Raw genomic sequence first — 25,746 nt, forward strand, 5'->3', positions numbered from 1 at the left:
CAGGACAAGACAGGAAAAAGTGCAGGGGGCACCACAACATCGTCAAACAAAAATGGTATTGCGCCCCTGCACTAACCTTTTCTGGTATTTATTATAAAGACAAAGGATTACATATCAGATCATTACATTATCGGGTCATTACATTACACTTACTTACATTACACTGTTACATATCAGGTCATTACATTACTCTGTTGACATAATAAATTACGTTAAAGTAACAAGTAATTTAGATAAGAGCACACATACAGATAAATTGGGGTGCAGATACTTGAGGTATAGATATAACGGTATACAGGGTTCAAGGTGAAGATAACAATTAATTAGGTTATAAGGTATTTCTCCCACCTTTTTGGCGTGCCTTCGTGGTGTGGTGGTCTGCACACTGGGCCGATATTCCAGAGGTCGGCGGTTCGATTCCGGCGAAGGCGTTGCTAATTTTTCATCTCTCCGGCCTCCAAAAAATACCTAAGGTCTCTACAAGGTGTTGTTTCAGTTTTATTATTTATGAGTGGCATAGTTCTCTACCTTGTTGCTGTAGTTTGCCTATGAATAGTTTGCTTTTGTAGGTGTGTTGATGGTTAATTAGGAATCTTTTGAATTCTGTTCCCACTTGAGTAGGGTGTTTGACTTGTAGGTTGGCAGCAAGTGGGCATGAAAGATATAATGGTAAGGGTCGCCTGTTTCCCCACATACGCGAATTCGCTAGAGTAAACAGCAACCACTGAATTGAGAGGTTTTTCTTCCTTTTTATAAGCTTTTTAAATCAAGCACGAGCATGTTCTGACATTTTCTCGAAAAGCAAAAGCGTGCAATTACGAGATTTCTATTTATTAAAAGCGCGTGCTCCTGTATTTTTAATTTTTCTGGTTTAGCTTTCTCTTCAAATAAGTCGCGTGCAGCATTGCACGGGGAAATGAAACAATTTAATAACAATTCTATTAAAAATAGCAAACTAAAATAAATGAATACAAAAACCGTAACAATACAGCTGTCCGGAAGTTCTCATAACCTTCCATATTCTTACCATATGTATATACTGAGTTGAAAAAAAATCAAGTAAACATGATATTCTTCGAAACTTCTATTCAAGAAAAATTCTTATGGAGGAATGCAATATTCTTACTCGAAATAATTAGCTAAATTCATGCCAAAGTGCATGAAAAGTGTAAGTTCAGCTAAAGGTATCTGATGAAGTTTCACATTTTTATTAAATGCAAACTGTTTTTAAAATGTGGGAATATTGACGTGGGTTAATTTTCAGATCTTTTCGAATAAACCTTTTTTTTAAAAACAAAAAAAAGCTTCGAATAACATTTTAAAAATGTGACTAATAGTATATGTGAAAGAAAAAGTCATTTTGCTAGTATGTAGTAACTGATATTTACAAATAAAACTGAAGAGCACAAGTGAAGAAAGTTAGGCACTGTAAAACAGCCTTATCTAATAACAGAGAGCTAAGTACTTGCATATCTGGTTTTCCAAGTTAATAAATTTCGTCAGATTATGATTCGACTCTGAATAGCTTATCAGCAATTCTACGTAAAATACAAAAGTAATTTCATATCAAACACAAACTTACATTTCTGTTATTAAATAATGTAGAGTCTGTATGTAGGAATCTGTATGTTTCCTAGTAGTTCCCGCACTGTGGACAATTGGGGGTGCCTAGAGTCATCCAATTTTAATTAGGCATGGTCCTCAACCCGTACATGTGTGTCTGGAAGGCCGAAATTTGAAGCTCGCTATTCGAAATGTAACGTTTTCATCTCCTATGTGACAGACTGTTGCCGTTAGAAAAAGGGAAAGATATTTATCTTTTGCTTTTAAGCCACAAATTCGACGATTTTAATGCTATGTGTTTCTACTGTCTTAAATAAAATACGTTTATCTTCGCCTCACCAACGTGTTGTTATTCCACAGAACGTAATATCCTTAACTTTCGAATTTAATCTTAATTGTTACTGATTATCGATTCAAGCGATTTAAAAGCAATAAAACGCAGTTCCTAATTTTATTTTTCAGTTTTCAACCTGTTTGATTTAATTAACAATGCATTTAAATCGCGAGATATCTAATTAGAAATATTAAATAAAAATATATTTCTGATTAGATACCCAGCTAGTATTACTAGAAAATTTATTTTCACCTTTTTTTTTTTAATTAAAAAAACAATTCAGTTATTTAGCCATACATCAAAATGTATCCATGGTATTACGAAATTATCCATGTATATGGTCATTACCTAGCATTATTAAATTTTTCATAATAAGAAGCCTTCCATACCTAACATATTTATAAAATTAAGTCAAGAAATCATCTTATATTATAGGTGGAAAAGAAACGTACATTGCATTCAAAAAATATAAAGAAAAAAATTGTAGATAGTAAAAACGTTTCTAACTTATTGTTTAGTTACACTTTTCTTTCTTGTCCTTTCCGATTTTTAGAATAAAAAATGAAAAAATGTATGATACGTAAAAGAGAGAGAAAGGCTTAGAGATAGTTAGGTACATAAAATAGATAAATACATATAAATAAAATAAATTAAACATAAATAGTTGGTGAGACGGGTAAGTCATAGTTTCTACTTTCATTTAGAGGAAAATTTTTATATATTAATATGTAACATAATTGATTCAGAAGTCAAACAACAAAAATCAGCGTTGTTGTTTGACTTCTGAATCAGTATTTATTCGGCGTGTTATTGTGTCTTAATGTAACATAATGTTCAGAAAACTATTATTTGATCCAAAGCGATAGTGCGTAATTTTTAGTGTTTCAAATATATGTGTTGAATACACTTTTAAATTGTGGCTCAATTCAGCTGAATATATAGTACCACAATTTTGTTATTAAAAATATAACTATTTAAGGTATTTTCGAGCAGTATGCTACTGAAAATTGATCAGTATAGACAAAAGGTAAGAAATTTAGAACCCACTTTACACAAAGACACCAAAAAAAGTGAAATTCGATACCAATAATTTTCAAAATATCCTATAAATATACAAAATAAGAATAGCGAAATGTGAAACTAAGACCTAAATATTAAAAAAGAGTAAAAGATTTTTATCTTCATATTTCTATAAGGAGTTTGAATCTTCTAAACCGACAATGTTAAATTGCCCATTCTCGATGTATTTTTTCTCAAAATCTGATGCAGTTACACATTTGAAATTTATTTGTGTAATTAAACTACACCTATCTGATCATACTGAAATGAGTATTCGAAACATTTTGAGTTTTAGAATAATTTATAGAATATAGCATTAGGCATAGTAAAGTTCAGCTATTTTCTCCCCCCAAAAAATTTGGAAATTTTTTTTCCTTAGTTTACCACAAAAAGCTCATTCCAGTAAATATTAGAAAACATAATTAAACCATAAAAATTTACATACTTAAAAAAATTACATACCTGTGAATAGTAGTTCCTGAGAAAAGGTGCAATAAGTATAAAAAAATATATTTGGGGTTGAAACGCATATTTATGTAAAAATCCTCATTTATCAAGGCATTCGATTAAAACTAGAGTTTTTACAGTTCTAATTATCATAGAGATTAAAGTATGTTATTTTTAAAAAGCTAAAAGTATAGAGAATTTGAAACTGCAAAAATCCCAAATCACAATTTTTTGAAGATTTTTGGCTTCTTAATTCTTATTTTTTGTATATTTATGGGATAATTTGAAATTTATTGACATTGAATTTCCCTTTTCTTGGCTCTTTGTTCAAAAAATAGGTTCATTTTTTTTTTTTACTTTCTGCCTGCTTCTTTGTATATATATACGTAAGAACTTTTTGAATCTTCCGAGTTTGAGTAAAATTCGAAATTAAGCGATAGATACTTGAAAACTGGGACCTCAACTATTTTTCTTATCTCAGAGAAACGTGATCTTCCTTACGCACGGTAAGCACGGTAAGCAGGTGATCATGAATCATACCTATGTTTCGTCGCATCTGACGCAAACAAGTCGCAAAAAAATGCGTGATGAAATTGTTGAATTAGCTGCGCTGGGTCACGAATTTTCACGACCATCCCGATTTTTTAGAGTATAAAAGGACATTCTTTTGCTCCTCACAGCACACATTCGAAGAGCTGCAAGCGATATTCAATCATGCAGTGGTCAACTCGAATAGCGTTTTTTGTCGCAGTTTCCTGCGCTCATTTTCTTACGGTTTTCGGAGCTGGTGAAGCAATATGGGGAAATCCTGCAATTGCTGAAAGCCTTCTGCAATCATTTACTCTGTCCATAGCTCGTTCTGGAGCTTTTACATATGACCAAATGGATGACATATCGTCCATAAGTGACACAATTATGGACGCAATGGACAGAATGGCTCGATCCAAAAAAAGTTCCAAATCGAAACTCCAAGCTCTAAATATGGCTTTCGCATCGTCCGTTGCTGAAATAGCCGTCTCATCAGATGGAGGCCAACCACTGGGTGTTAAAACCAATGCAATAATGGATGCATTAGCTGATGCTTTCATGCAAACAACAGGAACAGTAGATCAGGTATTCCTGAGAGAGATGGGTGAGTTAATAACTATGTTTGCTCAAGCCAGCATAAATGAAATAGCCGGATCATCCGCAGGAGCAGCAGCCTCGTCAGGAGGAGGAATAGGTACAGGACAAGGTTACGGTCCCAGCGCAGTATCCGTAACAGCTACAGCCGCAGGTTTGTCCAGTCAAGGCTACGGTCAAGGTCCATTTACTGGAGCATCTGCAGCAAGTACAACTGCAACAGAAACAGGAGACATATCAACCCAAACTACATACTACACAACCGAAGAATACATCACGAGATCAAGTGCAGCTCAAGCTTCAGCAGCTGCTGCAGGAGCAGGAGGCTATGGTCAAGACCAGCAAGGATATGATAAAGGCGCCGCTGCTGGGGCAGCAACAGGAGCTGGTGGTGCTAGGGGACAAGGTTACGGAGTCCGACAAGGTGCAGGAGCAGCCTCAGCAGCCAGTGCTGCAGGAGCTGGAGGCTATGATCAAGGCCTGAGAGGATACGGTCTAGGTGCCGGAGCTGGTGCTGGAGCCTCTGCTGCAGCTGGCGCTGGAGGACGTGGAGGTTTTGGACAAGGCCAACAAGGATATGGTCAAGGAGTCGGTGCTGGGGCAGCGGCTGCTGCTGGTGCTGAAAGAGGTCGAGGCTACGATCAAGATGCAGGTGCTGGAGCAGCCGCAGCAGCTAGTGCTGCAGGTCTTGGCGGAAGAGACCAACAAGGATACGGTCAAGGTACAGGAGCTGGAGCAGCAGCCGCTACAGCAGCAGGAGCTGGTGGTGCTCGGGGACAAGGTTACGGAGCCGGACAAGGCGCAGGAGCAGACGCAGCAGCCAGTGCTGCAGGAGTTGGTGGCTATGATCAAGGCATGAGAGGATACGGTCAAGGTGCCGGAGCTGGTGCTGGAGCAGCTGCTGCAGCTGGAGCTGGAGGACGTGGAGGTTTTGGACAAGGCGAACAAGGATATGGTCAAGGAGCCGGTGCTGGGGCAGCTGCTGCAGCTGGTGCTGGAAGAGGTCGAGGCTACGATCAAGGTGCAGGTGCTGGAGCAGCCGCAGCAGCTAGTGCTGCAGGTCTTGGCGGAAGAGACCAACAAGGATACGGTCAAGGTGCAGGAGCTGCAGCAGCAGGAGCTGGTGGTGCTAGGGGACCAGGTTACGGAGCCGGACAAGGCGCAGGAGCAGCCGCAGCAGCCAGTGCTGCAGGAGCTGGAGGCTATGATCAAGGCATGAGAGGATACGGTCAAGGTGCCGCAGCTGGTGCTGGAGCAGCTGCTGCAGCTGGTGCTGGAGGACGTGGAGGTTTTGGAGAAGGCCAACAAGGATATGGTCAAGGAGCCGGTGCTGGGGCAGCTGCTGCTGCTGGTGCTGGAAGAGGTCGAGGCTACAATCAAGGTGCAGGTGCAGGAGCAGCCGCAGCAGCCAGTGCTGCAGGAGCTGGAGGCTATGATCAAGGCATGATAGGATACGGTCAAGGTGCCGGAGCTGGTGCTGGAGCAGCTGCTGCAGCTGGTGCTGGAGGACGTGGAGGTTTTGGAGAAGGCCAACAAGGATATGGTCAAGGAGCCGGTGCTGGGGCAGCTGCTGCAGCTGGTGCTGGAAGAGGTCGAGGCTACGATCAAGGTGCAGGTGCTGGAGCAGCCGCAGCAGCTAGTGCTGCAGGTCTTGGCGGAAGAGACCAACAAGGATACGGTCAAGGTGCAGGAGCTGGAGCAGCAGCCGCTGCAGCAGCAGGAGCTGGTGATGCTAGGGGACCAGGTTACGGAGCCGGACAAGGCGCAGGAGCAGCCGCAGCAGCCGGTGCTGCAGGAGCTGGAGGCTATGATCAAGGCATGAGAGGATACGGTCAAGGTGCCGGAGCTGGTGCTGGAGCAGCTGCTGCAGCTGGATCTGGAGGACGTGGAGGTTTTGGACAAGGCCAACAAGGATATGGTCAAGGAGCCGGTGCTGGGGCAGCTGCAGCTGCTGGTGCTGGAAGAGGTCGAGGCTACGATCAAGGTGCAGGTGCTGGAGCAGCCGCAGCAGCTAGTGCTGCAAGTCTTGGCGGAAGAGACCAACAAGGATACGGTCAAGTTGCAGGAGCTGGAGCAGCAGCCGCTTCAGCAGCAGGAGCTGGTGGTGCTCGGGGACCAGGTTACGGAGCCGGACAAGGCGCAGGAGCAGCCGCAGCAGCCAGTGCTGCAGGAGCTGGTGGCTATGATCAAAGCATGAGAGGATACGGTCAAGTTGCCGGAGCTGGTGCTGTAGCAGCTGCTGCAGCTGGAGCTAGAGGACGTGGAGGTTTTGGACAAGGCCAACAAGGATATGATCAAGGAGCCGGTGCTGGGGCAGCTGCTGCTGCTGGTGCTGGAAGAGGTCGAGGCTACGATCAAGGTGCAGGTGCTGGAGCAGCCGCAGCAGCCAGTGCTGCAGGAGCTGGAGGCTATGATCAAGGCATGAGAGGATACGGTCAAGGTGCCGGAGCTGGTGCTGGAGCAGCTGCTGCAGCTGGTGCTGGAGGACGTGAAGGTTTTGGACAACGCCAACAAGGATATGGTCAAGGAGCCGGTGCTGGGGCAGCTGCTGCTGCTGGTGCTGGAAGAGGTCGAGGCTACGATCAAGGTGCAGGTGCTGGAGCAGCCGCAGCAGCTAGTGCTGAAAGTCTTGGCGGAAGAGACCAACAAGGATACGGTCAAGGTGCAGGAGCTGGAGCAACAGCCGCTGCAGCAGCAGGAGCTGGTGGTGTTAGGGGACCAGGTTACGGAGCCGGACAAGGCGCAGGAGCAGCCGCAGCAGCCAGTGCTGCAGGAGCTGGAGGCTATGATCAAGGCATGATAGGATACGGTCAAGGTGCCGGAGCTGGTGCTGGAGCAGCTGCTGCAGCTGGATCTGGAGGACGTGGAGGTTTTGGAGAAGGCCAACAAGGATATGGTCAAGGAGCCGGTGCTGGGGCAGCTGCTGCTGCTGGTGCTGGAAGAGGTCGAGGCTACGATCAAGGTGCAGGTGCTGGAGCAGCCGCAGCAGCCAGTGCTGCAGGAGCTGGAGGCTATGATCAAGGCATGAGAGGATACGGTCAAGGTGCCGGAGCTGGTGCTGGAGCAGCTGGTGCTGGAGGACGTGGAGGTTTTGGAGAAGGCCAACAAGGCTATGGTCAAGGAGCCGGTGCTGGGGCAGCTGCTGCTGCTGGAAGAGGTCGAGGCTACAATCAAGGTGCAGGTGCAGGAGCAGCCGCAGCAGCCAGTGCTGCAGGAGCTGGAGGCTATGATCAAGGCATGAGAGGATACGGTCAAGGTGCCGGAGCTGGTGCTGGAGCAGCTGCTGCAGCTGGAGCTGGAGGACGTGGAGGTTTTGGACAAGGCGAACAAGGATATGGTCAAGGAGCCGGTGCTGGGGCAGCTGCTGCAGCTGGTGCTGGAAGAGGTCGAGGCTACGATCAAGGTGCAGGTGCTGGAGCAGCCGCAGCAGCTAGTGCTGCAGGTCTTGGCGGAAGAGACCAACAAGGATACGGTCAAGGTGCAGGAGCTGGAGCAGCAGCCGTTGCAGCAGCAGGAGCTGGTGGTGCTAGGGGACCAGGTTACGGAGCCGGACAAGGCGCAGGAGCAGCCGCAGCAGCCAGTGCTGCAGGAGCTGGAGGCTATGATCAAGGCATGACAGGATACGGTCAAGGTGCCGGAGCTGGTGCTGGAGCAGCTGCTGGAGCAGCTGCTGCAGCTGGATCTGGACGACGTGGAGGTTTTGGACAAGGCCAACAAGGATATGGTCAAGGAGCCGGTGCTGGGGCAGCTGCTGCTGCTGGTGCTGGAAGAGGTCGAGACTACGATCAAGGTGCAGGTGCTGGAGCAGCCGCAGCAGCCAGTGCTGCAGGAGCTGGAGGCTATGATCAAGGCATGAGAGGATACGGTCAAGGTGCCGGAGCTGGTGCTGGAGCAGCTGCTGCAGCTGGTGCTGGAGGACTTGGAGGTTTTGGAGAAGGTCAACAAGGATATGGTCAAGGAGCCGGTGCTGGGGCAGCTGCTGCTGCTGGTGCTGGAAGAGGTCGAGGCTACAGTCAAGGTGCAGGTGCAGGAGCAGCCGCAGCAGCCAGTGCTGCAGGAGCTGGAGGCTATGATCAAGGCATGAGAGGATACGGTCAAGGTGCCGGAGCTGGTGCTGGAGCAGCTGCTGCAGCTGGAGCTGGAGGACGTGGAGGTTTTGGACAAGACGAACAAGGATATGGTCAAGGAGCCGGTGCTGGGGCAGCTGCTGCAGCTGGTGCTGGAAGAGGTCGAGGCTACGATCAAGGTGCAGGTGCTGGAGCAGCCGCAGCAGCTAGTGCTGCAGGTCTTGGCGGAAGAGACCAACAAGGATACGGTCAAGGTGCAGGAGCTGGAGCAGCAGCCGCTGCAGCAGCAGGAGCTGGTGGTGCTAGGGGACCAGGTTACGGAGCCGGACAAGGCGCAGGAGCAGCCGCAGCAGCCAGTGCTGCAGGAGCTGGAGGGTATGATCAAGGCATGAGAGGATACGGTCAAGGTGCCGGAGCTGGTGCTGGAGCAGCTGCTGCAGCTGGTGCTGGAGGACGTGGAGGTTTTGGACAAGACGAACAAGGATATGGTCAAGGAGCCGGTGCTGGGGCAGCTGCTGCAGCTGGTGCTGGAAGAGGTCGAGGCTACGATCAAGGTGCAGGTGCTGGAGCAGCCGCAGCAGCTAGTGCTGCAGGTCTTGGCGGAAGAGACCAACAAGGATACGGTCAAGGTGCAGGAGCTGGAGCAGCAGCCGCTGCAGCAGCAGGAGCTGGTGGTGCTAGGGGACCAGGTTACGGAGCCGGACAAGGCGCAGGAGCAGCCGCAGCAGCCAGTGCTGCAGGAGCTGGAGGGTATGATCAAGGCATGAGAGGATACGGTCAAGGTGCCGGAGCTGGTGCTGGAGCAGCTGCTGCAGCTGGTGCTGGAGGACGTGGAGGTTTTGGAGAAGGCCAACAAGGATATGATCAAGGAGCCGGTGCTGGGGCAGCTGCTGCAGCTGGTGCTGGAAGAGGTCGAGGCTACGATCAAGGTGCAGGTGCTGGAGCAGCCGCAGCAGCTAGTGCTGCAGGTCTTGGCGGAAGAGACCAACAAGGATACGGTCAAGGTGCAGGAGCTGGAGCAGCAGCCGCTGCAGCAGCAGGAGCTGGTGGTGCTAGGGGACCAGGTTACGGAGCCGGACAAGGCGCAGGAGCAGCCGCAGCAGCCGGTGCTGTAGGAGCTGGAGGCTATGATCAAGGCATGAGAGGATACGGTCAAGGTGCCGGAGCTGGTGCTGGAGCAGCTGCTGCAGCTGGATCTGGAGGACGTGGAGGTTTTGGACAAGGCCAACAAGGATATGGTCAAGGAGCCGGTGCTGGGGCAGCTGCTGCTGCTGGTGCTGGAAGAGGTCGAGACTACGATCAAGGTGCAGGTGCTGGAGCAGCCGCAGCAGCTAGTGCTGCAGGAGCTGGAGGCTATGATCAAGGCGTGAGAGGTTACGCTCAAGGTGCCGGAGCTGGTGCTGGAGCAGCTGCTGCAGGTGGATCTGGAGGACGTGGAGGTTTTGGACAGGGCCAACAAGGATATGGTGAAGGAGCCGGTGCTGGGGCAGCTGCTGCTGCTGGTGCTGGAAGAGGTCGAGGCTACGATCAAGGTGCAGGTGCTGGAGCAGCTGCAGCAGCTAGTGCTGCAGGTCTTGGCGGCAGAGACCAACAAGGATACGGTCAAGGTGTAGGAGCTGGAGCAGCAGCCGCTGCAGCAGCAGGAGCTGGTGGTGCTGGGGGACCACGTTACGGAGCCGGGCAAGGCGCAGGAGCAGCCGCAGCAGCCAGTGCTTCAGGAGCTGGAGGTTATGATCAAGGCCTGAGAGGATACGATCAAGGTGCTGGAGCTGGTGCTGGAGCAGTTGCTGGAGCAGCTGCTGCAGCTGGTGCTGGAGGACGTAGAGGTTTTGGAGAAGGCCAACAAGGATATGGTCAAGGAGCCGGTGCTGGGGCAGCTAGTGCCGCTGGTGCTGGAAGAGGTCGAGGCTACGATCAAGGTGCAGGTGCTGGAGCAGCCGCAGCAGCTAGTGCTGCAGGTCTTGGCGGAAGAGACCAACAAGGATACGGTCAAGGTGCAGGAGCTGGAGCAGCAGCCGCTGCAGCAGCAGGAGCTGGTGGTGCTAGGGGACCAGGTTACGGAGCCGGACAAGGCGCAGGAGCAGCCGCAGCAGCCAGTGCTGCAGGAGCTGGAGGCTATGATCAAGGCATGAGAGGATACGGTCAAGGTGTCGGAGCTGGTGCTGGAGCAGCTGCTGCTGCTGGATCTGGAGGACGTGGAGGTTTTGGACAAGGCCAACAAGGATATGGTCAAGGAGCCGGTGCTGGGGCAGCTGTTGCTGGAAGATCTGGAGGCGACGATCAAGGTGCTGTAGCAGGTGGTGCATTTGCTAGCTCTAGTGCTGCCAGTGGTGTCGATGTTTCTACAATATATTCCACTACGTCACGCTTGTCATCTGCTTCTTCGTCTTCACGAATATCTTCTGCTGCATCTGCTTTAACTGATGGTGGATATGTAAATACATATGCTTTACCTTCAATTATTTCTGATTTGTCTTCTCAAGTTCGTGCTTCCTCAACAGATTTATCTGGCTGTGAAGTTCTCGTGCAAGTTCTATTGGAAATTGTATCCGCTCTTGTACATGTTCTCAACTATGCGAATATCGGAGAAATTGACTTTAATTCTCTAGGATCCACAGCTAATCTAGTTGGTCTGTCAGTGCAAGCTTTAGTGTAGTAATTGATATTTTTTAAATGCTTTCTTCTTGTTTCTTAAGTATTGCAGTCGTTGAGAAATAAATAAATTTAAAATGAGTTTTATTGTTTTGAATTTTATCTAGTATATTTGAGCCTCTTTCTGATATATCATTTGTGATTTTTATGACTTTTTTAAATCCCTTTTCTTGTAAACGTGTGTACGAAATTTTAGTAAGCTTTGATTTTATTTCGCATTGAGTGGTACTAGAAAAGCTGAAGTTCTTAATGCTTGGTTTGTACAAATAATTGACATAGGTCTTATAAATAAATTATTTTCTCGTTAGAATTTATCGAACTAATAACTTTTAAAAGAGACAAAGAAAAGCAGTTATTTTGATTTCTTTAAAAAATGAATTGCTTTGTTTTAATAAACAACGTATTTCGTTATTGTTTTTCATTATTATTATACATAAATTTAATTTAAAAACACATATAATATAGAATTTTTTAAAATTCTGAAATATATAGTCTTTTACCATTTGAACGAATGAAACATTATTTGAAGCAATGGAAATATTAAAGCAGGTATTATAAGAACAAAGTTTTGTTTAATTTTTCTGAAAGAAGATTAAGCAGTCTGTATAGTAGGAATTTTACTGTAATGCATAACATGTAGATACATGCATCAGTACATACATGTAAGAAAACCTTTGACAGGAATGATGTAGAAATTTCGCATGAAAGACATACTTAAAGTAATTATTATTTAATTTAGGTGGGTGTTTATTATTTAGATCTTCACTATAGCTTCTGATTTCTTATTTTTCTCAACAGAATGTAAAGGAGTTAGGTAGTATTAACCCGAGGTTTATGAATTTTACGCCAGAGTATGTTTTCTGGCTGCGCGCCCACTCTACGTTTAGTTCTTACTAGCTTTGCTATTTTTAAATTTTCAGTTCTGCATTAGTTGCTGTCGAAAAATTGATTTTGGCGCTGTGGTTAACATTATTGAGCCAGCTTAGAGTAAAACTGAATCGTATAGTCTGTGACTACTGTTCCAGGTTTAACTTAAATTTGAAGGTTTTTGTCTTTTTGCCTCACCACGCGTTGAGGCTGGTATTGAGAGGAAGAAAGTGGAACTACGTTGTAATTTCTGATGTGTACACCACATGACTTCCTTGTACGGAATATTAAATTGTACGCATTTTTTCTTACATTTCATTTAAACTTATTGGATTGAATTAAATCTACTTTGTAGATAGCGCATTAACCACAACAGAATAAATGCACTCTTTAAAATTCACTATATTTGTTTACCATAGCGACACTTTGGCGCTAGTTTCACTTAATAGCGTTATATTTCGTTCATATTGTAACTCAGAATGCAAAAAATTTATAGCATTTGAAGACTTATCTAATCGTTGCCACATGCTTTATTCAAATACTATAATAAATCTAGAACGATGTATTAAAGAAATTAAGCAAACAGAACAAAAAAGAAACAGTTTTTCACCGACGATTTAGTATTTCTTACTCAATGAATTTAGATCTCACTTCGCAAAAAGGCAAAAATATATAAAAACTCAAAATATCTGTATTAAAAATTACGAAGTAAATCTTAAACTCTTATTTCCTCGAAAAAATTCTAAAAAGGATTAAGCATGATTTAATTCGCAATAATAAATGTAGGCGCTATCTTTGTTGTTGCGAAGCTTAGTCTTCTCTCTATATTGCCAACAAATCTACTATTCTGCTGTTTAAAATGTAAACAAAGCATATCCGTCATGTTATTTAAAAATTACGCTTAACCGCACTTAAACAGCTTTTAAATTGTTGATAATTCTAAAAATATTGCTTGCAAATTTACTAAAGACATAAAAACGTTAACCGGAAGATAAGAACAACATAATTCAATCATTTCTAAAGTAAAAAATGCACAATTTACAAGCATAGTGGAAATATATTTATATATACGTTTGATGCGGCCGATTGCAACCAAAATACGAGGTGCACATCTACATGTTATAGCAGGCCCATATACACAATTTCAACGTTCCCAGGCTGCTTTTTGAGTTATGCGAGATACATACGTACATCGTACACCACGAAAAATTCTCTTCAGAATTCATTTTAAAGCAGTTTTATAATTTTTTTGGAGGAAAATAGTCTTTTATTCTGTCCAACAAATCCACTAGTCTGCTGTTTCAAGTGCAAACAAGCAATGGCCGCCATCAAAAAAATTATTAGGCATACCGGCACTTAAACAGCTTTAAAATTGTTGATAATTCTAAAAATATTGCATACAGATTTACTAAAGGCATAAAAACCTTAACCGGAAGATAAGAACAACATAATTCAATCATTTTTAAAGCAAAAAATACACAATTTACAAACATATGAGAGTAAAGAAACTGAGATCACTGAGCCGGGTAACAGACTGGATTATATAATAAATATATTTATATACGTTTGTTGCGGCCGATTGCAATCAAAATACAAGGTGCACATCTACATGTTATAGCAGTCTGATATATAAAATTTCAACGTTCTGAGACTACTCGTTTTTGAGTTATGCGAGATACGTACGTACATAAGTTCGTTCAGACGCCACGAAAAATTCTCTTCAGAATTCATTTTAAAGAAGTTTTATAATTTTTTTTTTTTTTTTTTTTTTGAGGAAAAGAGTCTTTTATTTTGTATTTACGTACAGATATCAAGCAAAAACATCGTTAAATTGCATTCGATAGCGGTCAAAATGGATATTTTCTTTGAAATATGTTCCCTGAAACTTTTCGCGATTACAATACTTCCTTTTTACTTCGTACAAGGAAGTAAAAAAGGTAATTAAACCTTTGCATGACGGTGTAGTTCATCCAGACGCAGCGATAATCCGCTTTACGTCTGTTAGGGTTATTGGACTAATTACCATTTCCTGATCAAGTAAGACCTGATAACGTCATAACCAATTTAATACTTCTTTTATTCTTGAATCTTATAGATGCAGATAACCTGGCACAAGACATATGCTGGATCTTCAGCAATCAATTTGCATTTTTCATATTTAAAATATATTTGAAGTAAAAAAGGGGAGCTGTGAGAAAGCATGCCAGCAGGGGTGAGATGCTGAGAAGTAATACTTAAATTGTAATATGAAATTTAGGTTAAGAGTAAGGCGATTACAGTTTTACTTTATTACTATTGGCCAATTAAAGTTTTAGCTCGTAAATATTAATGTTGTTATTGGTTTAAAGACCTTTTTTTTGTTATGTAAATACTAGCTGCTACGCGACCAGCCTTCGTCTGGCTTTTAAATGTACCGGAAAAATGCCTAAATAGGACACCAAACATTAAATTTAAAAACTGCACAGAAATTTTCTCTACAGAACAACTTTATATATATATATATATAAGTAACTATATTTTTCATGTTATAATAATTTGGTAATTATTTCTTATTTATTTCTGTCTTAGTTTCCTGATAATGTTTTAAAATTTTTGCATTTTTTAAAATTCTTGCGCTTTATTCTAAATTTTAGCTTACAACATCTGTTTTTAATACAAAACTTCTCTTAAAAAGTTTCTTTTAAGAAATCTAAATAGATTTTAGTGAATTAAACTAGCAATACCATTTAGATTCTCAGTTTTTTAAAGTTTCCTGTCCAAAAATTGAGTTAAGAATTTTTACTTTAAAAATTCACTGTATTGTAGGTTAGCTTCCTCTTTACTTTTACAATGGCTCGTTTCACTCACATACGAGAATATTAAAATTTCATGAATGTAAAATGAATTCATGAATTAAAATTTCATGAATGTTAAATTAGCAATACCATTTAGATTCTCAGTTTTTTAAAGTTTCCTGTCCAAAAATTGAGTTAAGAATTTTTACTTTAAAAATTCACTGTATTGTAGGTTAGCTTCCTCTTTACTTTTACAATGGCTCGTTTCAATCACATACGAGAATATTAAAATTTCATGAATGTAATTCATGAAATTTTACATCTCGTAAGATTTCATGAATGTCATTCTAGCAGATGACTTTCTTGTAAAGTTAACACAGCCACAGAATAACTACCCTTTTGAAAAACATATAATTGCATATGTCTTATACCATGTAGCACTGGCAACCTTAAATATTTAGGACAAACCCTGTAGGGTTTATATTTATTTTAACTAACATTTACTTTAAGTTTAAACTATCTTTCCTGTGAAGCCTTACTTTCCCCTGGAACTGCCAATGCTAGAGTATGTAAATTTTAGTAGAACGCGCAAGGATTCAAATTATCAGCGGAAGTATTCTGAGTTAAATAGAATGGCAACGAGTTCGAGATGTGCTGTTCTTACTTCACGAGCGCGGAGGTAGTTAGCCAGAAATTGAAGAACCCCGCGTTTCGGCCTGTGTGCTTGCCTCGGAGAATTGTTAATCGTTCAACGTGATATTCAAAGTTTGCTGAATTAGCAGCGGTATTGTAAAACGCGGTGAGGTTAGTTACGTTTAGAGAGCCTCGTAGTTAGAGTCTTGTTATTATTTCTTTTCAGGTTCTTATTTTTATTTTACCGCCGGGTCGGCGTAGTTTGTGAGCGTCAAGAGCACGCAATTGTAATTTCTTCAGTTGAATAAAAAGGGACTTAAACCTTTAGCAAGACTGTTTATTTTCCAGTTTCAACAGTCACCTCTTGGTTGCGTGCAGGTTGGAGGCGCGCAACTCTACAACCCAAAATAGCCTTAATATTAGAATTAACAAGCAGAGAGCACATATTAAAAATTTCGCTACCGCTAGTTTTGTCACACATAATACAGCAGCATTAGAATGTTTTCATGTACATGATTTCAGCAAGATTAGTATTCAAATTTCGGACATAGTTTCTGAATACAAATAAAGATTTTTTTTCAAGCGTCACTAAACACTTTACCCATGTGGAATTATGAAATTGCAACGTACAGCCATGTTAAATTATTCAGTAAAACATTTTTACGAGGAACTAGAGCAGTAAATAAACAGAAAAATAAATTAAATACCACAATAGATACTGCAGTGTTAAACGATAATATTAATTTCTTTCTAACCGCAAATTTCACCAATAATACCATTACTTGGTTGCATACTTGTAAGCAGAAATTCTTAATGAAACTTATTAATTTAGTTAAATTGCAATTTAAGGGACACAATATAATCGAAGACCTAATTTTTGATTTTTTTTTACAAATTTAAATTCTCTAACACTAAGAAGTGCAACAAATATTACTGCAAAATCAAAGTGTGACGTGCTTTCGTCACACCAGCTTTCAAGTATCAAAAACCTCTTGGGAAATTTCTTATTAACCGACATGATCTAGCTTCTACTACCCATTGATACTGCAAAGAACCTTAATATAAAGATTACATAGACGAGGATCATAAACATATTATTATTGCTGCCAATTTAACAATCGTTTAAGACCAGCAATTTAAGAAATTTAATGAAAAAGGGCACAAAATTTAGACCAATAGGGAAAATTGGCAAAAAACACAGTTTCACAATTTTCGAAAAAAATCCCTTCGAGTTCATAGTTAAAGCTAATTACAAATTAAATATTCCGAATTCTGCCTTTATGGCTTGGAAAGTTCAAATATAGAAAAAATTAAGCAAAAAATTTAATGGATTGAATTTAACAGCAATTTACCATGGGATTTTCTCAATCCTCTCATGCAAAATTTTAAACCAAAATTCGCAATCACTAAAATTGACAAAGCCAGTAATAATTTCAGCATTATTTTAAAAATTTCTATGTCTCACTAACTGAAACTGAACTGAATAATACCATTACTTACAAACATACTAAAACACAAGAATATATCATAGCAAAAAAGGTTAAAGCATTTCATAAGAAACTACAAATTACTCAACCATCTAACTACAATAGATTACCAAATCCTTATGCTTTTCCTAAATTCTATAAATCACCGCTCAAATTTAGATTCATTGCCAATGGTACAATTAATTATAAAAGTAATACAGATTACATCTTTGCAAATAAACAAAATCTGTAATTTAATTCATCAACTAGTTAACAAGCAGCACAACTGTTGTTAGATTATTTTATAACTGTCCATTCTCAATAAATTTAAAAGTTTAAAAACAAGAATATTAATTGATGACTTCGAAAACCTTTATACTTCTCTTTCATTTGATTAAATTTTCACTACTTTAATGCAACTACCACAACGTTTTCCTGACATGCTAAGCATCCTCTGAATTGACAGATGGAAAACATACTTGCATTGTGCATTATTTAATAACTACATTAATTTCATTAATAAGATCTTTCAGCATGTTAAAGGAATTCCAATGAGAGCAAACAGTTCTACACAGATATGTAATCTATTTCTTTTTGCTAAAGAATACAAATTCCAACTAGGTTTGAATAAAAATGAATTAAAGTTATTTGAAAATACTTTTAGATACATTGATGATATTATAACTTTCAACAATGATTCTGCTGTTGAACAATTCAAAATTACCCAGATTGTTTAACACTTAATAGTATTAACACGAATTAATATTTTATTGAATACCTTGACCTTCTAATAATTAAACACAGCAAAATTAAATTACATGCTAAAAGGAGGGATTTCCAATTTGAGACTATCAAACTAATTAATTGAAACTCTAATATTTATAAAAACGTAATAGGTAACACTTTTTATAGCCAAATCATTAGAATGAAAAATTTACGTACTGAAATAGAAGATTTGAAAGAAGAAATAATGAAATTAATTGATGTTCAAGTAAATAACCACGTCCCAACGCAATTTATTCATTTCTATACTAAAAAGACAGGCATTAGCTTTTCTATTTAATTTTTGACTCTTTATGGTATGATAACATTACCTCCTTAAACCTTAACTGGAGGATAAAGGGGGATAAGGAAGAACTAATGGATTAATTCTTGTAAATATGCATATTTTTCTGAATCAATACTGGACTCTTTCTCTTTATTAAATAAGGATGAGCTCTTTGCAAAAGTATCAATTGTAGCTCGAATTGCGTGAAAATTTTTATCTTTTTCAAATTTTCCTTACCTTTGACTAGTATTTAGTTAAAGTTTTAGTTTAACTATATTTTAATTATAGTTTAAATTCAGTTTTAATAAATTTAGATAATTAAAAAAAATCTTCGAAAATATTTAAAAAAAATTTTTAAATTTATTTAGTCTTTTCGAACTTTAATTCAAAATTTGGAAACATTTACTGGAACATTAAAATGTTTTACATATCTAAAAACTTTCACTCATTACTTACATATCTACAATTTTGCAGTTAGAAACAACTTTTTTTTTACTTCAAATAGAGCATACATTTTACATTACATTAGTTTGCAGCAGTATTTTCACAATAGGTAACACAAGTAGCAGCTTTACATAGTACATTTACATGCTAAACATAGTCATTTACATTTTAGCTATTTCCACAGTTAGCAGCAACAAACAACTCAACCTCACATTGTTTAGCAACTGCTTCACCACTTCTTCGCGTACAAAAATATATAGTTATAAGGTAAGTTAAATTGAAGCTTACTATTTACTTGCCTTTTTTATATTATTTTATAGATTGTATTTATTATATTTCATATTATTTTCCAATTTTTATAATGTTTAGATAGTTTATTTTTGTCTAATTCGTGTCGGGGAAGTACCAGAATAGGCTAGGGTTTCTAAATTACTTTGAATTTATACTCTTAATTACATTAGCAATGTACTTTTTTATTAATAATTTGTTTTATAAGTGGATTAATATTTACTAAATTTCTCGATATTCTTTTAAAGTTAAACTTCTCAATTAGGCAATTCACTACTTATGGTTTTACTTTTGGTTTTGTTTAATTCTTTACCCATGCCTATATGGTTGACGAAACACGAATTGAATAATTTAAGAGTTAGATTTGGAAAGATCTGTCATCTGCCTGCTCAACAATTATTCACTTTATGCAACATAATTTAGTTAAAAAAAATTCTTTAAAGTTTTTAGGATTAGTTTACGGATTATTAAATATTTCTTACATACATAAAGATGCTTGCACTTAATTTACTTATGCTTTCTGAATCTGAATGATATTGCAAATTAGTTCGCAGCAATAATTAATCTTTTATTTGTATTTGTTTACACTTGAGTTTTCATAATTTAAAATTTTAATTAGCTTTATCTGAATGAGATAATGACTTAGTATTCGTTATATATATTTAAAATGTTACGAGAAGGATTGCGCAGTTTTAATATTAAAAAAAAAATCTGAAAACTTTCAGATTTTACATTATGGCCCAAGAGGCATTTTTTTAACGTTTTGTGTGTTGCCTTTATTTATTAAATATCTTCTTCGCACTTAAACCATAAAATTCAATTCACCAGCAATATCGCAAAATAATTTCAAAATGAGCGTATCTCTAGAATTTCGGATACACAGTCTCGCGCGCTGGAGATAATTCCCCCCCCCCCTACAGTGTTGCCATTGCTCGCTTTGAAATAGTTGAGTTTGTTAATAAAAAAATTCGTTAAAGATTTACAAAATATAAACTAGATAATGAAACAAATTCTGCTTGCAGATGCCCTTATTCGGGAGGAAACGTATGTTATTCAAACGTTGATGGATCTAAATACCGTTGTTTTATCACAATGCGAGAAACATACATATATTTACGAAGATTTTTCATTATTTAATTTCTTTTAAATATAATGCAGGGATCTACTAATATTTGGTGACAATAATTTGAAAATGAGCTGACATTTATAGTGAACCAACGCAAAATGCGAAAACGAAATTAACAGTCCTTCTGAGCAAATTGCCCCCTTTGGACTAAAAAAAAAAAAAAAAAAAAACCTCACAAATTTCAGTAAAAATTTATTACATAAAAAGAAAATTACAATGAACTAAGCAATATTCCTTAATACAAATATTAATTGTCCTAGTAAATAAATTAACCAACTTCCCGTTGCCTTCTCTCGACAAACGTCCAGTATCCAAGAGAAACATTAAATTAAAAAAGCGCGCAGAATTATCGCCCTCATTTTTCCGAGTGGCAACAGTGCTCATATTAGAAAAATGGTAACGGTGATATATCAGCAACGATGGCTGCGTGCCATTGTTGCTGATATAATGAAAATTATCGATCTGAGGCGATTTCATAAAAAAACATAAAATAATAACAACAAAAAAATCATTCCAATTTTGAAAAAAAAAAAAAAAATCGCTTCGAGGTGCACTGGCTCTTATCTAGATGCACCCCGTATGCACCAAATTTCGTATCCCTGGGTCTATTAGCTTGCGTGGAGCACGAACCAAAGATACACACAAGAATTGCCTAGAAGGACTATTAATTTCGTTTTGGCATTCTGCGTCGATTGACTATAAGCGATTTTTCACTTTTCAAATGGTTGCTACCAAATATTATCTCCCTGTATTATATTTAAAGAAATTAAATAATGAAGACACTGCATAAATGTATGTATGTTTCTCGCATTGTGATGAAACAACGGTACCTAGAGCTATCCAATTTTGAACAAGGGTAATCGTCCTCCGAATATGGGCATCTGGAAGCCCAAATTTGAAATTTGGAATATGTTTTATTATCGATTTCATATTTTGTAAAACTTGTAAAACGAATTTTTGATTAACAAGCTCAAGGATTTCAAAGCCAACAATGGCAACTTTGTTTCGAAAAAACATTTTTATCTCCAGCGCGCGAGTCTCGGTATCAGAAATTCTAAACATATGTTCATTTTAAAGTTATTTCGCGACATTGCTCTTGAACTTAATTTTATGGTTTAAATGAGAAGAACATGATATTTAATAAATAAAGGTAACATAAATAATGTTAAAAAAACGCCCCTTTGGACGTAATTTAAAATCTGAAACCTTTCAGTTTTTTAAAAAAACATTTTCACTTTTAAAATTTCAATTCTACTTTAAAAATGTACATTGTACGTAGAAATCATTAACTCATCGTGTAATGATATAGTTACAACTCTTGTATAAATTATAGTATCTCTTATTTTTACCTCGTTGTACATAATTTTACATAAACTTTCTAAAGTTTTAACCTCTTTCTAAATTCAAAAATAAAAAGTATGATGTGGACAATACACGACTTCCTCGTATGGCATAATAAATTACACACATTTTTTGCTACACTGCATTTAAACTTATTTCCTCGAATTTCATTAGAGATATATTTCTCATTCAATTAATTGAGTTCTTACTTTTTAGAGACATTAAGATTTTTTTTTGGGAAGCCAGAGAGATGAAAAATTAGCAACCGCCTTCGCCGGGAATCGAACCACGGACCTCTGGAATACCGGCCAGCCACTACACCACGAAGGACGCTAGGAAAGTGGAAGAAATACCTTATATGCTTCCCTTTCTAAAGGACGACTAGGGTTTTAGGGGACCTAGTTGCCAAATCCTGGGTGCGGAGAATCATCATCCACAACCCTTTTAGTTCGGGCGCCACTTGTAGAGTCATTAGGTTTTTTGGAAGCAGAAAAGTTGAAAAATATGCAACCGCCTTCGCCGGGAATCGAACCACGGACCTCTGGAACACCGGCCCAGCGTGCAGAACCACTACACCACGAAGGACGCTAGGAAAGTGGGAGAAATACCTTACAACTTCACCTCAAAGCAAAGATACAGAAAATCTCAAAACATCTTCATTAAAAATTGTAAAATACAGAAAACATAAAACACCAAATACAATTAAAAGAGCTAAAAATAGTTTTTACAATTAAAATTAAACTTTCTACGCAAACACAAGCATTTCGGCCAGCGGGCAAGAAGGCAGATTTTTCGGTGCACAAAACTGAACGTTTACGTTTCGTCCCATTCGGCAAAAACACATGAAACTGACTCACTGTTCTGCCGAGTTTCAAATGTAAATGTTAACCACTTTTAAATTGTTGATAATTCCAGGACTATTGAATGCAGATTAAGTAAAGGCATAAAAAACCACATAATTCAATCACTTTTAAAACAAAAAATGCACAATTTAGCAGCATATAAGAATAAAAATCTGATGTGTGCGTAAATAGCATATAATGTGTAAACTTTGTATAAGCGTTGTGTAATTAATAGTGTCGTTAATTTATAATATGGTCTTTACCAGTATAATTTATAATATGGTCTTTACCAGTATAATTTATAATATAGTCCGTAGTAGTTCCTATTATACGCCTTAGTATATTAGTGGTATAGTCCTTAGTATAATGTAGTGCAATATATTGTTTATAGCATATTAGTTGTATAATCTTAGTGTAATTTGCAATATATTGTATAATATTATCCATATATAGTCCTTCATGTAATGAAATAGCAGCAATATCAACAATATAGTTTTTGGTATATCAGTTGAGTAATTCATAGAAAGTCTTTAGTTTTATGAATTTAATTATCTTATTTAGTCCATCATATAATATATTATGGAATATGGCTCGTCCATAGTATAGTGCAGTTCAAGTGCAAAATACTGGTCAAGTGCATAACATACGGTGGAGCTAAATTTACATACCTTTTACATTTACGCGTCGTTTCATCTTGGTTCCCATTCTGTCTTATCTATTTTAATAGTAAAATATTTTTTTATGCGTCGCATAACTTCAGTTATACGTCGCTTTTGTTTGATATACTGCATTGGTTTTAAATTTCGCAATCCTACCGTTCAAATATTTTCCGCAGAAATGGAGATAAGAAAAGGAAACAAAAGGCATGAGACATCACAGTTTGGTACAGAAAGCTGAAAATCAGTTCATGACTAGAGAGGATACTTGGAAGGAAAAATAGATACCTTTTTTTTCCCTCTTAACAGGATAGTGTTAAGTAAACTAAGTAGAGCAGAATTTCAAACATGTCAAACAAAAACAACATGAGCAGGATTACAGGCATATGTCACGAAAGCGAAAGGCACTCTCATTAAAATATAAAATTTTAAAAGAATTTGATGATAATACTGGTTTGACGAAAGTTGAGGTAGCAAAGAAACCGGATATTCCTGTGACAACACTAAAAAACTGTCATACATGATAGGAAAAAAGTTGAAGAAAGAGGAGAAATTTGTTGACAGTCCGCTGCAAAGAAGTTATGTGTTCAAGATGGAAATTGTCCCGAGGGCGAAACAATTTTGCTAAAATTTTTCATTCAGTATCGTGCATCCAAATCTCCAGTGAATGATTCCATGTTAATCGAGAAGTCAAAAGCATTAACACTTGGATTGAATCCGAAGAAAGCTTGATTTTCAACCGGACAATTGCATACATTTAAACTGCTTCATGGAATCTCGTCACATAAATTGAGAATAAAACGCGTTCCTGCTGAGTAGGCTGGAGAGTAGTTCAAGAATATATCCACCAAAACAGATGGATAGGCATTAAAATACATTTTTAATATCAATGGAACTTTTTTTTTCTTTAAATTTTTGCCTTTAAGAACACTAGCTTTCAAACGTGATCAGTGTAGTGAAGCTAAGCAAAATAAAGAACGTCTCAATTATACGTCAAAATAAATGATGGTACGGAAACAAATAACTTTTTTAGTTATAAACAAAGTCACAAAAATGAAGTTGCGTCACACATTTTAAAACTATGCCATTAGATTATAAAATAACTAAGAAAGCGTGGATGAATGCAGACATTTTTACAGAATGGCTCAAGAAAATAGAAAAAACTTCGAAGAAACAAAAAACCGCAAAATTTTTCTTTTTATGGATCAGTATACAGCCCATCCTGAAATTACAGATTTCTTGCAAAATGTGAAAGGTGTTTTCTTCCTGGAAAATTGAATTAGTGTAATAGTATTTCTTTCGAAAGAATACTTTATCACCTAATATTCATCACGATGCTTTTGAAAACTACGTTCTGCAATGAAAGAGAAAATACCCAAAGCACAGTTAATGCGTCTTTTTATACGTCCGTTCAGAAAAGATTTATAAATGAGAAAGTTATACTGTCTATACCTTAATTTAATGTGATATGCAAACAAATAATTAGTCATTGTTTTTTCAGTGTGCAATGGCTTTGCACACGTTTATCATCCAACATTTAGTTTGTTATCGATATATCCGAATAAGTTCAAATTTTTAAAGCGTAAAAATGAAATAGCATAACATAAAAAAGACTAAATTTTAAGCAAATAAATAAATAAAAATGTTTTTCTTTCTGAATGCCTTAAATTTTCCTTCTTAGTGGCTTATTGTCTCATGAGAACAATGCGTTAATAATAATTTTCTTGAGGCGTTTTTACAGATATATCTGCAATCATCTTCCCGTTTTTGGGCTATAAACCCTACTTACTTTTGTAACAGCTTATTTGCTGCGACTTTCTTATGAGTAAACGTGCCGCTTTCCGTTTCATCAGATATTGCTAATAGTAAAATAGCGAAGTGATTCCGTGTATAATACTAACGTCCTTAGAGGGGTGTTCGTCGAAAACATCGCGGAGAAAACAACGCAAGGCGAAAACTTCGTAATACGAAACATCGTGGGAGAAAAGAAAGAAAAGAGAAAACGTCGCAGTTCTAAAACAGCGTGGTACAAAATATCGTTGTCGAAAATAAAGCGGTTAAAAAACTTCGCAGTTTAAAAACATCGTCGTTGAAAGTACAGTTGTAAAAAATAAAGTACCTACAAATCATCGCATGACGATAACATCGCACATATGCGTTTTCAGGTTTTAAAAGTTGTAAACGCATGTTTGGTATAATGATTTGTGAGCACAAAAAGGAAAGAGGTATTCTTTTTACTTCTATATTTCATATTTTTGAAGGAACTAATAAATTTTTGCTGGAAAAATAAGAAAGAAATTTAAGCATTTAAAAATTGAAAATTAGTAGAAACCTAATGCAACTGACAGAACTTAATAGAATTTTAAATTCAAATGGTTAATTAACAATGGTCATTAATAAATTAACCTTTTTAATAAAGTTTTATTGATAATTTTTTATGAAATATACAGTATAAAATTTCTTAAAAAAAGGAAGATAAATAACTGCATGAGGTTATTTCTAAAAAATTTGCTTAGTTAATGATCAAATTATTTTCCTTCACATTTGTTAATTTGATATTGTTTTAGTGACAGTTATATGCTATTTTTTTCCCGTTTATTCTTAAATTGTCGTTAACATTTTCACGTATAGCGTGCGATCAGTTTTTTGGATGTCGATTTGTTAGTTATGACGAAAGTCAGTTACATAATATGTCAGTATAGGATTTCAAAAACGCATGTGTGCGATGATTAGTAGGTATTTTATTTTTAACACGATATTTTCGACTGCGATGTTTTTTAAATTGCGAAGTTTTAGAATAGCTTTATTTTCGATCACGATATTTTGTACCACGATGTTTTAGAACTGCGATGCTTTCTCTTTGCGATGTTTTCTCCCACGATGTTTTGCACCACAACATTTTTGCCTTGCATTGTTCCTTCAGCGACGTTTCGTCCGCGATATTTTTGCCGCGATGTTTATTGTTGTAACCCTTTAGAGATGTTTGTTTTCGGCTGTAATCCCTTAGAGGCTAGGCA

At 38.4% G+C, this 25,746-nt stretch overlaps 1 protein-coding gene across 1 annotated transcript in view; it reads left to right on the forward strand.

The window, feature by feature from the left end:
* Window positions 1–4,084: 4,084 nt before the first annotated feature.
* LOC118198290 (uncharacterized) overlaps window positions 4,085–25,746 on the forward strand; it is a 79,044-nt gene continuing 57,382 nt past the window's right edge. The window contains exon 1 of the mRNA XM_085821443.1: window positions 4,085–11,247. Coding sequence (XP_085677569.1) covers window positions 4,118–11,247 — 7,130 coding nt within the window. The 5' untranslated portion in view covers window positions 4,085–4,117. The remainder of the gene's footprint in view (window positions 11,248–25,746) is intronic.

Source organism: Stegodyphus dumicola, chromosome 7, assembly GCF_044657685.1.
Source record: "Stegodyphus dumicola isolate Sdum_Otavi_A_Nest chromosome 7, ASM4465768v1".
NCBI lineage: Eukaryota > Metazoa > Arthropoda > Arachnida > Araneae > Eresidae > Stegodyphus > Stegodyphus dumicola.